The sequence below is a fragment of the Leptodactylus fuscus genome, chromosome 2, assembly GCF_031893055.1.
Source record: "Leptodactylus fuscus isolate aLepFus1 chromosome 2, aLepFus1.hap2, whole genome shotgun sequence".
NCBI lineage: Eukaryota > Metazoa > Chordata > Amphibia > Anura > Leptodactylidae > Leptodactylus > Leptodactylus fuscus.
The window spans coordinates 58,261,108-58,276,235 of record NC_134266.1 but is presented as its reverse complement, the minus strand read 5'-3'; the positions used below and the strand labels follow the sequence as shown (position 1 = coordinate 58,276,235).

The following is a 15,128-nucleotide window of genomic DNA, read 5'->3' as shown; positions in this document are numbered from 1 at the left end:
AAGCCCCCATCCAGACCCACAGCACATCGGGGGCAGCCGCTCTCCTCCCAACACATAGGTGGCAAAGACCTCAGGGGCTCGACCCCACTAATACACAGGCAGTACCCCAGGGACCACCACCAGCAACCCCCGCACACACACAGGCAGCACCACAGGAACCCCCCACTTACATGAATGTAGTACCCCAGGGACCTGCACACTACAAGGCATAACCCCTCGGATCCTACATCATATGTACACAGCTGGAAGTGCCCACGGGACCACCACCAGCACCTCCTCAAACAAAGGTAGCACCCAAAGGACCCCCAAACATGCACACAGGTGGCAGTACCCTAGGACCACCTCCAGAACCATCTCTTACACAAGCAATACTCCTGGAACCCCACACACAAAATCAGTCCCACACAGACACACACAGCAGCCCTCCAGAGACCCTGCCCTCCCATTTCTTGCCAGCATCACCACAATGACCCCTGCCCCGTTTAAATGCCAGATGCACATGAAGGACACATGTTCCCATAGTTAGATGGCAGTGGCACCCCAGGGACCTGTGTCTCCACCCCCTTTAGTTGCCAGAAGCTCACCAGGGACTGCTGCCCCCTATCCATGCCAGCAGCATCCCCCTTAGATGCCAACAGCACCCAGAAGACCCATGCCCCCCTTAAAAAGCCAGAAGCACCCATTCCCCATCACATGATGTCAGCAGCACCACAAAGATCCCTTTAGATGCCAGAAGCACTGTGAATTCACATGCCCCCATATTATGATGCCAACGGCACCTTCCCCCCTTAGATGCCAGCAGCACAACAAAGACCCCTTTCCCCCCTCTTAGATACCAACAGTGCCACAAGGATCCCAGCCTCCACCCACACCCTTTAAATGCCAGCAGCATCTCAAGGATCCCTAACCCCTATTCATGCCAAAAGCACCTAAAGGATTGCTGGCCCCCCTTTAGATGCCAGAAGGACTCCCCCTTAGATGCTAGCAGCACCCCAAGGACCACTGCCTCCACCCTTTAGATACTAGAAGCATCTCAAGGACCCCTGCCCCCTAACCATGCCAGCAGCCCCCCTTAGATGCCAACAGCACCCCGAGGACCCCTGCTCCAATTACATGCCAGAAGCACCTAAAGGACTGCTGCCCCCCCTTTAGATGCCAGAATGACCCCCTTAGATGCCAGAAGCACTCCAAGGACCACTATTATGCCATGCACCCCACATCTCCCCCCACACAGTACGCCCTGCACCCCACATCTCCCCCTCACACAGTACACCATGCACCCCACATCTCCCCCCCCACACAGTAAACCATACACATCACATCTCTCCCCCCACTTACTGTACGCTTTGCACCCCACATTTCCCCCCCCCCAAGTACACCCTGCACCCCACATCTCTCACCTCCACTCACTGTACACTCTGCACCCCACATCCCCCCCAACAATATACCATGCACCTCACATTTCTCCATTTTTCTTCACTGCATCGGATACAACTTTTCTTCATGTGGAAGGATCTTCTTCCAAGCAAAAACATGCCTACCCAGTCACATGGCCGTCTGATGGCAGAAGGTCCTTACAGGAGTAAAGTATTTAGCTTTTACCCTGGGGATAAGAGCTGGTGGTGATCGGGCAAAGTTTGTTAATGAAGATAACACTACAGGGGCATAGCGGGACAGGCTGTAAGCCGTCCGGCACGGCAGGACAGCAGTCTAAAATATGGACAGTCCCGCCGGATCCGGGACGATTGTGAGCTATGCATAGACCATACTTCCCAACTCTTCCAGAACCTTTGGGAATAAAAGGGCGACCTGCAAGACTGTCAGAATAGCAGGGAAATCTCCAGGGCTGCATGGTAAGCATTCACTTTATATGTTACTTGGCCCCTTTATGTGTCAGTTATGTACAAAAGTAGGTGTGGTCAGCAAATATAGAAAAAAGTGTGATGATGGTCAGAAGAAGTGTGGCAACACCCATATGGGACATGACTTTGACCAAAAAATTTTATCTCCTGGAGTGAGTAACTGAATGTTGGAAAGTATAACACAGACTAGCTACCTCCTGGGAACTTGGCGCCTCTGACATTAAGACATGGATTTCTCGGTCAAGCAGCCTGCTTAACCAATATCCAATATATATTTACACATCTCTCCCTATCTTCCATATTGAATTGTCAGAGGTGCTGAGGGGTTATAACAGATAACAGACTCCCTTTAGTTTGTATGGCAACATCTTGACGTGCAGGAAGAGAGGGGATGTTGTGATGATGATCACTGGGATGTTGAGCCATGCCGACTCCAGTGCCGTGGCCAGCTGCACTAGGTTATGCGGTTGAGCATACATGGTGCGAACAACCCGATCGAGGTGGTCCCACAGTTTCTCAATTGGGTTCAAGGGAATTTGCTGGCCAAGGGAGTACAGTAAACTCATCCTGGTGCCCCTCGAACCACGCACATACACTGCGAGCTTTATGACACGTCACATTGTCCTTCTGGTAGATGCCATCATCCTGAGGAAAAACAATTCGCATGTAGGGGTGAACATGGTCCGCAAGGATAGATGCATACTTGTGATGATCCATCGTGCCTTCCACAGTGATGAGTGCACCCAGATGGCTGATGACACGTCCCTTCTGCGATTAGTTATTTAACGTTGATGTCAAAAGTAGGCGGTGGTCACATTAATATGACTGGACTGTATATATATATATATATATATATATATATATATATATATATATATATATATATATAGTAACCTCAGCAGTATATTATTATAATAATACACATGGGAAAAGGCAACACTTCACGTCTAATATTCTAAGTTATGTCTCTTTATTTGAAAGAAACATCTTTGAATAAAAACATTCTAAATTATTCCACAAGAATTCAGAATCAGCTAAAAGTTTCTGATACGTAATTTGTGTTCACAATCTGGAATTGGGATTGCGGTTAAGTAATTATCAGGCATTGAGGTAGCTAATGGTAGAATAAAGTATTGCTAGTAAAGCTATACATTGTGGGAGCCGTCTGGAAAATACATGGTGTACATTTTACTCCTGTAATTATTGTAAATGTGCATCATTTTGTACCATTAGAACGTAGTAGGACATTATATGCTTAACTCCTTCCTGGCACTTTTTGTTTTGTATTTTCATTTTTACTACCCTCCTTCCAAAAGCCATAACATTATAATTTTCCCTTGCTTGAAATGAAGGACAAATTGTATTTACAAACTACTAGGAAACTGGAAACACTCTATGAATAGGGTGAAATTGATTAAAAAAAAAAAACCAAACCCACAGATGTTCTTATAGTTTTTGTTTTTATGGCATTCACACTGGTAAAAATAACACATTACCTTTGCATTTTGCAGATGAGTATGATCGCACTGATACTACATGTATATATTTTTTAATACAGTTTTAAAAAAATTAAAAACTTTTCACATTTTTTTTATGTGGACTACTATATTCTGACTCCCGTAACTATTTTGATCTATAGAACTGTGTAAGGGCTCTTTTATTTTTTTAAAGTTGTGTAGTTTTTATTGATACCATTTTAGGGAAGGGATGGCATAGTGCTGATAAAACATTTGGATTTGATTTGGATCCTTTGATTTTTTTTCCATTATCGCATTGATACTGCTGTCCATAGCTGGGAATCTGTTCCTTTTGGAATAGAAATACTAGTTTAGCAATAAACCCCGCATCATGTCAGTAGACTTATTAACTGAGTCATGCATGATGTTAAGGGGGCTGCCCCTAGAGGGTAGCATACAGAGGCACCGTTCTCCTAATGACATCCTGGAGAATAGATTTTCATATTTTTTACCCAGAATCCCTAGCGGAGCAGGAATGACTTGTAAGTCTCCGTACGCCTATGTAGGCACACACTCTCCCTAATGTGTATGATTATCCCCTGACCCTGGTCTATAGTCTCTCCCTCTGCCAAACTAGTATCCTTGCGCTATGCTGGCAAGGTCCAAAAGACCGAAACAGTGCTGTCCATAGCTAGGAATCTCTTCTTTTTTGGAATAGAAATACTGGTTTGGCAATAAACCCCGCATCATGTTAGTAGACTTATTAACTGAGTTATGCATGGTTGCCGTGATACCTAATTTTTTATTTTTTTTTCTTGGAAGTACTTTTTGATATCAAAGCCATAAGTGGATTCAGCAGAAAGAATATTTTTTTTAAGTTTGTAAACCGGGTGGTTCTGGACACAGGGATATCTAACGTGTATGTGTTTCACATGTTTTTTAGTTTAATATGTATTCTAGGGATAGAGACCCTGATTGTGGGCAAATGAATACCAGACAAGCCTGGGAGCCTTCAATAGGCTCCCGGCTGTTATAGCGACAGATCGCTGGTGATCCTCCCCAAAATAGTGGTGCCCATGCACCACTCAGAAAATGATACCTCAGTCAGTAATGACCGAGGCTATCGGCGCCTTAATGCCTGTGATCAGTGTGGGCACTGATCATGGGCATTAGCACCGGGTCTTATTTTTATATTATCCCACATCTGCCGTACAATTACAGCGGATGAAGGAAAATGGTTAAAGGGAATCTGTCAGGTACAAAATTCCTCTCAAATCAATAATAGTGCTATGTAGGACTATTTAATATTAGAGTCATAAATATTACCCTTGTGGCCAGAAACTGATGAAGCAATGCAGACATAGTCACTTTTTTTTGGATATGCAAATCAGCCTACAAATCCAGATGTTACTATATAGAGTCCTGATGCAGGTACAGACAGTAAATGTCGTTCACATCTATAGGGGCAGCAATTCCAGAGAGAGTTGGAGCACTTGCAGGTGTCTGTAGGCAAATGCCAATAAATCTAAGATGTCCTCACTATGCCCCTTATCAGGAATGTGGCGAGGGTGGTGCAAAAAAAGAAAAAGTTGTAAATTTGACGGAGTTTCACAGACCACATGGCCCACATTGTAGTCAATTGGCCAATTTTTAATGACTTCAAGATGGATTTGCAAATCACGGTCGTGTGTACGGGCCCATAGAAAAGAATGGGTCAGTGTGCTATCCGTAAAATACATGGATAGCACACTGACCTCAACCATGGTCATCTGCAAGGGGCCTAACATACTAACACATTTTTTAAGACCAAAAAAAAACAAACATCCTACAATTCATATCCAGAGGAATGGCAACCAAACAGCTGTTTTTCACTTTTGTGTGAATAAGGCCTTAGGCCTAACTCAGTGGCATAGCCACTGGGGTAGCAGGGATGGTGGCTGCCACAGAGCCCAGGACATTAGGGGCCTGGCGACAGCCCCTACCCCTGAGGTTTTTTTATTTCTTAATAGGCCGTTACTGGCTGGAGTAACTCTATTAAGCCCTATTTACTAACCGATCCTGGCAGGGGCCACGATCAGTAAGTGACGCCGCGGGCCCCACAAGCACTATTGTCTTTTCAGACCCCCGAGTATAATGATCAGAGGCCCCGGTAAGGTAAAGGAACATAATATACATGTTACTTACCTTTCCACGCTCCTGGCAGGCTTCAGGCCTAGTTGTGTGCCGTTCCTGACATCATATGACCTGGGCCTGTATCCCAGGTCATGTCACTTCAGTACGTCATTAAAGATGGCCGACACCACCGAAGACTGCAGCGGAGATAGGTAAGTAACCGGTTTTTTAAAATGTTTTTATCCTCCCGGGTCTCCGATTATTATACTCTGGGGTCAGTATAGGTCATACTACTGTGTACTGGGGCCACTATGAGGCATAATACTGTGTACTGGGACCACTATGGGGCATAATACTGTGTATTGGGGCCACTATGTGGCATACTATTGTGTGTAGGGGCCACTATGGGACATACTACTGTGTACTGGGGCCACTATGGGACATACTACTGTGTACTGGGGCCACTATGGGACATACTACTCTGTACTGGGGCCACTATGGGACATACTACTGTGTACTGGGGCCACTATGGGGCATACTACTGTGTGCAGGGGCCACTATGGGGCATAATAGAGTGCGCAGGAATGGGGTGGGTCTTTGGTGTCGGTCAGGAAGGGGGGTGGGCCATGTCAAAAGTTCGCCACGGGGCCCCGCCATTCCTAGTTACGCCACTGGCCTAACTTTTATTATTGTGAATAGTCATACAGTTCCCTTTTAAACTCTGTTACTAAATTCACCATTTATATGGCCTAGAACAAATATCCTTTACTTTTGCAATAATTATGTAGTTTTCCATTATTTTTGAATGAGAATCAATTAAAACCTGAGAGTTTCAAGTAGTTGGCAGCCGGCTAAGGGTTAAACATTACAATAGGTTCTTATAGTATATATAGACTAAAGATAAAAGGAAAATGATGCTGTTAATCATGACTCTCAAGTATGGTAAATTATGGGTCATATTCTTATAACCCATAATTTGCATTCTTTTTTTCAGGACTGATATAACTGTTCTCTATGAAGTCTTCACAACCAGCTTTTGTTCAGATGCCAGATACTTCACATAAATGAAAAAATGGGTCATTTAAAATGTACTGTGTTTTCTTCAGCGGGAACACAATAGAAAATGGTTCAAAAATAGTTCAGACTAAATTTAAGGTAATAGCAACTTTCCTGTTGGTTTAGAGTGTGAGGGGATTAACGCCAGTTCCTTTGTAGTTGTGGAGTTAACCATTTTTTCTGGTGGTAGTGCGGTGAGTAGTGATGAGCAAGTAGTATTCAATCGAACACCTCGCTGGCATAGGAATGTGTGTAATCGGCCGAACACCAAGGGGTTAAACGATTGAATACTACTCGCTCATCTCTAGTGGTGAGGCTAATACCTACTTGTCCCATCACCTAGGTTAGTAGGGGATGGTCACGTCGTACACAGGTAGTAGAGGGAATATGGTTTGCTTCTTTGAATTCCTTTTAGGTTTTCCTGGTGGTATAAGTGGTCAAAAATGTCTTCTGGCTTCCTGGTGGTCTAAAGTAGTGGAGGGATTTATTTTCTGGAGACCAATTGAGGCCTGGTTCACATCTGCATTCGGTATTCTGTTCGGGGAGTCCGCATAGGGACCCCCCCGAACGGAATACTGAACGCATTGACAACCGGTAAGCTTATGAAAGCACACTGACCCCATAGACTATAATGGGGTCCGTGTGTTTTCCATGCGGTGTCCGCACAAGTTATGCAGAGAGGGAAGTACTTCATGAACTACTTTCTTCTCTGCATGACTCGTGCGGAGACCGCACAGAAAGTACATGGACCCCAATATAGTCTATGGGGTCCATGTGCTTTCAGTGCTCACCGCTTGACAATGCGTTCGGTATTCCGTTCGGGAAGTCCCCAATTGGACTCCCGGAATAGAATACCGAATGCAGATGTGAACTGGGTCTAAGTCTCCAGCAAAAGTCTGTTGTAGATTTTACTGCATGTTTTGAAGCAAACCTAGAAGTGGCTACAGAAGGAATGAGAAAAACCTAAGAAGCAATTTTTTCTTCTACCTACTTGTCAATCTATTGCTAACTTTTCTTTTAAAAATATACAGCAAAATCTGCTACAAAAAAAAAACAGTTTTTCTGCAACATGGTATTTTAACCTAAAGGGCTTTTCTGTCTGAAAATATATTTTGCATACTGTTAACCTATCCACTAGCACTGGGTCATCATCTGATCTGATTTGTGGGGGTCCAACGTCCTGGAAGCTGCCTCGGTGAATAGGGAATATGTGCAGTCTGCTCATACGTAAGTAGCAGAAGCTTTGTCTACTGCACAGTGCTTTGCTGGCAATGCAGCTCTGCTCCTATTACTTGAATAGTATCAGACTATGCTTCTTGCCAAGTCGCTATGTCATCAGTATGAAAAATCTATTTGGAACCAGAAAAACTCTTTAAGCAATATTTGTAATTTCTTCATGATCTTTCACTTATGTTGAGGCCCTCGTGTCCCCATTTTCCTACTGTGGAGGTCCTGGTTGAGAAGACTACTAAAAAAAAAACCGGATAAATAGAAGGGTATCTCTTCTCACTTAGATCATTCTTTTTGCATTACAAACATTTGTGTTGAAAGATTATTATATTTGTAATATACAATATGGTGGGGTGTTCTATTTCTCTACGGGAATGTGTAATTTGTACGTGCAGGCTGTGATTTCATGTTCTTTGGCCTTTGAGGGGTTAGACCAAAAATAATACATCATATGATAAATGTGGTGCTGTCCATAACCTCTGCTATGTATTTAGCTGGGAAACTCTTTAATTTGCTACATAGTAATGGTAATTGTTCCATAACCACAAATTTTACTACAAAAGTGTCAAATCTATGTTACAATAGAGACAGTCCTTATATGATCATGTAGTCAAATTTTTTCTTTGTGTTTCGTGAGAGTTTACGCATTTGGTACAAAGTATAAGAACATAATAATAGATTCATGGCATGTAAGTCGCTGGAGACCATCCAGCGTTAATCTTAAATTTATTCCATACTTACAATATATAAATCTTTATCCAGTTCACGTGAAGATTAATTTTTACTTGTTGGGTGCTTAGATCCTTTTTTTGATTTAAGACCATGCAGACTACTAGCTAAATAAAAAGAGCTGCCCTGCATCTTCTAACAGACTCAATGGTGTAATGATTGCGGTTGCAGGAAGTACGACCAAGCCATGATAGCTGTTGGGGAAAACCTGTTCCCCAGGGAGGTGACTAAAATGAAAAAAATACTTATACTCACCTCTCCTGGGCCCAGCATCCTCTCTGGGGCTCTTCCAGCCTGTGATTTAGGTCATGCGCCCCCGACGTCACTTGCTTGGGCCTGTGATTGCGCGCCAGCAGTCACATGGGACACGCCGCTGTAATGACGTCGCGTCCCACGTGACCACTAAGGTCCAATCACTGGCCCCAGCAGTGACATCTCAGGCATATGGCCTCAGTGGCCAGGCAGAAGAAGACCAAGGGTTACTGTAGAGCAAATAATACTGTGTGGGGACCTCTGTGGAGCATATTATACTGCCTCAGTATTGTTTGCATGCTAGATGCTGCACTGCTCACTCATCGTATTCTCTATAACTGTCGGGGGTAGGAGGTCCCGGACAAAGGTTTGCACTGGGGCCCACAAGGCTTTAGTTATGCCACTGATTACAACTAAATATAACCAAAGGCATGCTGGGTGTAAGGTCATTTAAGGTGAATATCACAGAGCCAAAAAAGTTAGACTTCAGGAGATCTGATACAAATGTTTTCAAACAATTACGGAAATGATACAGAAAGTATATTTGGAAAATTACATTGTTTACGTTGCACAAGAAAAATAACATGCTTGCTGAAACTGAAATACCTCTTTAATTTAAGTGATTTTGGAGCTAAAGACTAGATTTTTAGTTTTCCCCCTGACCTTACAGTGTCCCCCTGAAAATGTCCCCATCTTATAGTATCATCTGTAATATTCCCCCACCTTATAATATCCACCTCCTGATGCCCCCACAGTATAATGTCCTTCTGCTGGTGACCCTACAATATAGCTATTGTCCACCATTCTAGTGCCCTCACAGATAGAGATGAGCGAACAGTAAAATGTTCGAGGTTCGATATTCGTTTCGAGTAGCCCCTCAATATTCAACTACTCAAATCGAATATCGAACCCTATTATACTCTATGGGGGGGAAAATGCTCGTTTCAGGGGTAGGCAACGTTTGATCAAATTATACTTACCAAGTCCACGAGTGAGGGTCGGGCTGGATCCTCTGAGAAGTCTTCTGCTTGCAGCGTCCCTGCGGCATCTTCTGGCTCTTCATTCACTCTGCCAGGCATTGGGTCTGGGCAGAGCCGACTGCGCATGCCCGCACTACATGTGCAGTCGGCTCTGCCCAGGCCCGATGCCTGGCAGAGTGAATTTAGAGCCAGAAGACGCTGCGGGGAAGCTGCATGGAGAAGACTTCTAAAGGTAGGAGAAGAACCAGCGTTGATTGGCCGACTATATAGCATTCGGCCAATCAATGCTGGTTCTGCATTGAACTTTTCCATTCGAATCGCGAGTGGTACTCGATCGAGTACGAGTATTTCGAATACCGTAGTATTCGATCGAATATCGATTCGATCGAGTACTACTTGCTCATCTCTACTCACAGAATAATATAATTCCTCAAACAAAAAAATCTAATACATTGCCCAGATCCTCCTGCTGCACCATTGAAAGTCCCTCTAAGGGCCCCTTCACACGGCGTATACGCTCACTGCTTTGGAGCGTGTAAACGTTCCGTAGCAGCGGCGTCTAAAGCACTTCCCATTGATTTCTATGGGAGCCGGCAGACGCGCGCTCCCCATAGAAATGAATGGAAAAAGCAGCCCATTCATTTCTATGGCGAGCGCGCGTATGCCGGCTCCCATAGAAATCAATGCGATCTGCTTTTAGACGCCGCTGCTACGGAACGTTTACACGCTCCAAAGCAGTGAGCGTATACGCCGTGTGAAGGGGCCCTAAGGCTTCCTTGTGAATAGAGGGCCAGTGGGCTCTTGTGTGAGCAGTACTCAATTCACTTCTATGGGGCTGCTGGAACTGTAATGTATGGCACCGTCCAAAGCCCCGTAGAGGTGAATGGAGCGCTGGTTATGCAAGTGCACTGGTGCTCCATTCAAAAGGAGGCCTTATGGGGACTTTCTTTCAGAAAAAGACCCCAGCAATAGGGCACTTATTCCCTGTCCTGTTGATAGAGATAAGTATAGGTAATGGGACAACCTCTTTACCCAGTACATTGCTTCATGTATCTTGCTCAGTTTGTCAGGTATAGCTAAATACTGCAAGCAAAAAGTTAACAATTTGACTTTCAGGCTCCATATCTCACCATCCACTACAGCTTCGAAAGTGAGATTGCCATCATTATATAGTCAATCATCTTCATTACCTTATACATGAACAGTGGTGTAACTACCGGGGTATCAGTGATCGCAGCTGCCACATGACCCGGGACATTAGGGGCCCGGTGACAGCCGCTACTGGTGCGTTTTTTTTTTTTTTTTTTTTTTAATCTTACTCCAGCCGGTAATGGGCCCTATTTACTTACTGATCCTGGCAGGGGCTGGGATCGGTAAGTGACGCCACTGGCCTCATAAACACTATTATTATATTCGGGGGTCTTTTCAGGAGAGGGAGTATCCTGGCAAACATACACCACCAGCGCTACAAATTTTTCCGAAGCGCTAGTCTACATAAAATGGGTTGTCTAGCGAGTATTTTTCATAGGGTTAGAATGGCATGAAACAAAAACCAGAATAGATGCCCCAGAAGTAATCCAAAGCTGCTTTCTGGGTTACTCACTGGTCCCTGCTTATGATCTGTTTAGTGTCCAGACATGTAGAAAATTATCAGATACCCAATAACTGGCTGAGACCATAATTTCCTGTAGGTCAAGAAGTACCATGAAGTAGAGACCAGTGGGGGACATAGGAATCAATGAAAGCCTTTTAATCCTACAGGCTTATATCAATGACCATAGGTACAGTATCATCCATGTTTTTTCATAGAAGCAAATTGAAGAAATTTCATTTCTGGCCCCAAAGGTATATGTGATCTGTCATATGAGCATTATTACTTCTGCGTATTTAGGAACTAAGGGAAAGTGGATTCCCATTTTAAGCATTTTTTACTGTACATCATCAAAAAAAGTGTTAATGTGCAGCCTCTATGGTTATTTTCAGTGCCTTGGGGTGACGATCACATTTCATGCCTTCCAGCTAGCTACAATAACATACATTTTGCCTATGTTGCACTTAGAAAGCTTTAAAAATACAGAGCTTTACCTACGTACATATTACACTTTGCAGTGAGAGGTAAATATATGTTTGCCCACAATCATCTAGTAATTTTCATCTTTTTTTAGTTCAGACGTGCTTATTATCAAACACCCAACATGAGAAATTTCTAGCGTCTATTCTATTGAGAGGGATGGAAATAGTGTAAATCCCATCCCACTCCCATTTAAACAAATATTAGTTATTTAGTGCAAATTGCAGGTGCATCTTCTGTGTAATTTAATGTTTACAGCCATTTTTAAGGCCAAGAATAAATGCAGTATTGAGTGCGCCATTCCTATAACTTGTACAGACCAGCAATGGGATGGCAGGATTTATGTGACAGTTTCGGCAGATTTTAACTCCTTTTTATGATCAACTGACCAAGGTTGCTTCCTTTGTTCATACTATACAGTTCATGGAGCCACAAGCAGATAGCTTAAAGGGGCTCTATCAGCAAAATCATGCTGATAGAGCCCCACATATGTGTGAATAGCCTTTAAAAAGGCTATTCAGGCACCGTAAATGTTATATTAAACTACCCCCCGTTTTAAAATAAAACCCTAAAACAGAATGTGATAAACTTACCGAACGTGCACGGTGGGCGGGCATTCAGGGTGCGCCGTCTTCTTCATCCACGCCTCCTCTTCCTGCGATGTCCTCGGGTCCCGCAATAATATATAATCGCCTATCTTTGCCTGTACAGCTTAACACTAGTGATTGGGCATTCTCCCTCTGAAAAGAAAATCGGCAGAGAGAAAAGTCCTGCAAGGATTCCTCTGCAATGGTTTCCATATAAAATCGCCGGAAACCAGGTGAACCCTGTTATAGTCTATGGCAGGGCCAGGGTAGGCAACTTTTTTGCTCGGTGTGCCAATTTTAATTAAAATATCAAAGACGGGGTCCTTGAAGTGCCGGTCAATAATTGTACGGATGACGACACCTATAATAAAGTCATAATAAACCATAACACAGAAGTGCTGCCACCAGAAGCTTCAGGACACATGCATTTATTACTATTTCCTGGGATGCATCTGTACTTTCCGATTAGAAGCAATGAAAATACTTGTTCCAATTAGTGGTAAATGTACGTGTCCAGGAGCACCGTATTGCAGTATCCTAATGGTAGAAACACACTATGTATCTGGATGTAGCCATGTTCTTAGGCCACAGAAACTTTTACTTTGATGTAAAGCTGCATTCACATGGTGCATTTTTGCACAAAAAAAATATGCCTGGGTTTTCTGTGCAAAAAGTATGTCCCATAGTGGCCCCTGTACACAGTATTATGTCCCATAGTGGCCGCAGCACACAGTATTATGTCCCATAGTGACCGCAGCACACAGTATTATGTCCCATAGTGGCCCCTGTACACAGTATTATGTCCCATAGTGGCCGCAGCACACAGTATTATGTCCCATAGTGACCGCAGCACACAGTATTATGTCCCATAGTGGCCCCTGTACACAGTATTATGTCCCATAGTGGCCGCAGCACACAGTATTATGTCCCATAGTGACCGCAGCACACAGTATTATGTACCATAGTGGCCCCTGCACACAGTATTATGTCCCATAGTGGCCGCAGCACACAGTATTATGTCCCATAGTGACCGCAGCACACAGTATTATGTTCCATAGTGACCGCAGCACACAGTATTATGTCCCATAGTGACCGCAGCACACAGTATTATGTCCCATAGTGGCCCCTGTACACAGTATTATGTCCCATAGTGACCCCTGCACACAGTATTATGTCCCATAGTGGCCGCAGCACACAGTATTATGTCCCATAGTGGCCGCAGCACACAGTATTATGTCCCATAGTGGCCCCTGCACATGCTATTATGTCCCATAGCAGCCCCTCCAAACAGCATAATATTCCAACTTTTATAATATTCCAATTTTCGTCACTCACTATTATTATACTGTGGGGTCTCTTCAGACCCCAGAGTATAATAAGTGGAGGGCCAAGAGAGGTGCCAAACATAAAAAATAATGTTACTCTCCTTCCTTGCGCTCGCGGCCCTGTGTTCTCTTCAGTGCTTCTCCCTGACATCAGCGACCGCTGATTGTGTTGTAGGGGTCACGTCCGGTGTCATTATGAATAATGACGCCAGATGTGACCCCTGAAGCCCTATCAGCGGTTTATTACTTCAGGCAGAAACGCCTGCAGAGCACAGAGCCACTCCGGACTGTAGGGAAGATAAGATAATCCTTTAATAGTCCCACCATGAGGAAATTCAGTGTGTTACAGCAGCATGGATAATATAGTAATATATTACAAGAAAGAACATATACAAGTTCATAGCAGATAGAAAAGATACTAGGAGTCTTAGAAGCTAAAAGAAAATAAAGACTTCAGGATCATTTTGTTCTCTCTCCGGAGTGATCTCCATGTAGCCTGATGTTGATTGTATAGCCTGACCGCAGTTGGGAGGAAGGACCTCCGATAGCGCTCCTTCTCACACTTGGGGTGAAGCAGTCGGTCCCTGACAGTATGGTCCAGTGTCACGGTCTCATACATGGGATGGGAGTTGTTCTCCATCACGGAGCTCACCACAGACAGTATCCTTCTGTCACTAACCACCTGTACTGGGTCCAGGGGGCTCCCCAGGACAGAGCTGGCCCTTCTAATCAGCCTGTCAAGTCTATTTCTGTCCCTGGTTGGTATGCTACTCCCCCAGCAGGCCACTCCGAAGAAGATGGCTGATGCCACTACAGAATTGAAAGAGGCCCTAAGAAGTGCTCCCTGGACTCCATAGGCCCTCAGCCTCCTGAGCAGGTAGAGCCTACTGTAGCCCTTTCTGTTCAGTGCATCCAGGTGATCAACCCAGTCCAGCTTATTATTGAGGAGCATATCCAGGTACTTATAGCTCTTGACTATCTCAATTCTTGTCTCCTGGATGACCACTGGATTCAAAACATGTCTATGCTTACTAAAGTTCACGACCATCTCCTTGGTCTTCCTGAGCTGGTTTCGCTGGCACCATTCCACAAAGTCCCGGTTTAAGTCTTTATATTCCCTGTCGTCTCCATCTGCGATGAGCCCTACTATAGCAGAGTCATCGGAGTACTTCTGTAAGTAACAGCTGGATGAGTTGCACCTAAGGGTCAGTTCACACGTGAACTGCCCGCGCGGGTTTTGACACCGAGAGAGACGCGGCGAGCCACATCTCTTTCTTGTCAAAACCCGTCTGCCGCGACCATCGCGGTCACGGCTTTCCCCTCCGCTGTCGGCTCAAATGAATGAGCCGACATAGCTGCCGGGGGCAGAAGGTGCAGGTCGCTTCTTTTCTCCGCTAGCAGCAGCCCGCCGCTAGCGGAAAAAAAAAGCCCAGTGGTCTACATAGACCACCATTGTAAAGGGGCGGA

At 44.5% G+C, this 15,128-nt stretch overlaps 1 protein-coding gene across 1 annotated transcript in view; it reads left to right on the top strand.

The window, feature by feature from the left end:
- LOC142194049 (coiled-coil domain-containing protein 63-like) overlaps positions 1 to 6,495 on the top strand; it is a 35,803-nt gene extending 29,308 nt beyond the window's left edge. Inside the window, exons 11-12 of the mRNA XM_075263076.1 lie at positions 2,844 to 2,913; positions 6,426 to 6,495. Coding sequence (XP_075119177.1) covers positions 2,844 to 2,913; positions 6,426 to 6,495 — 140 coding nt within the window. The remainder of the gene's footprint in view (positions 1 to 2,843; positions 2,914 to 6,425) is intronic.
- The last annotated feature ends 8,633 nt before the right edge of the window (positions 6,496 to 15,128 follow it).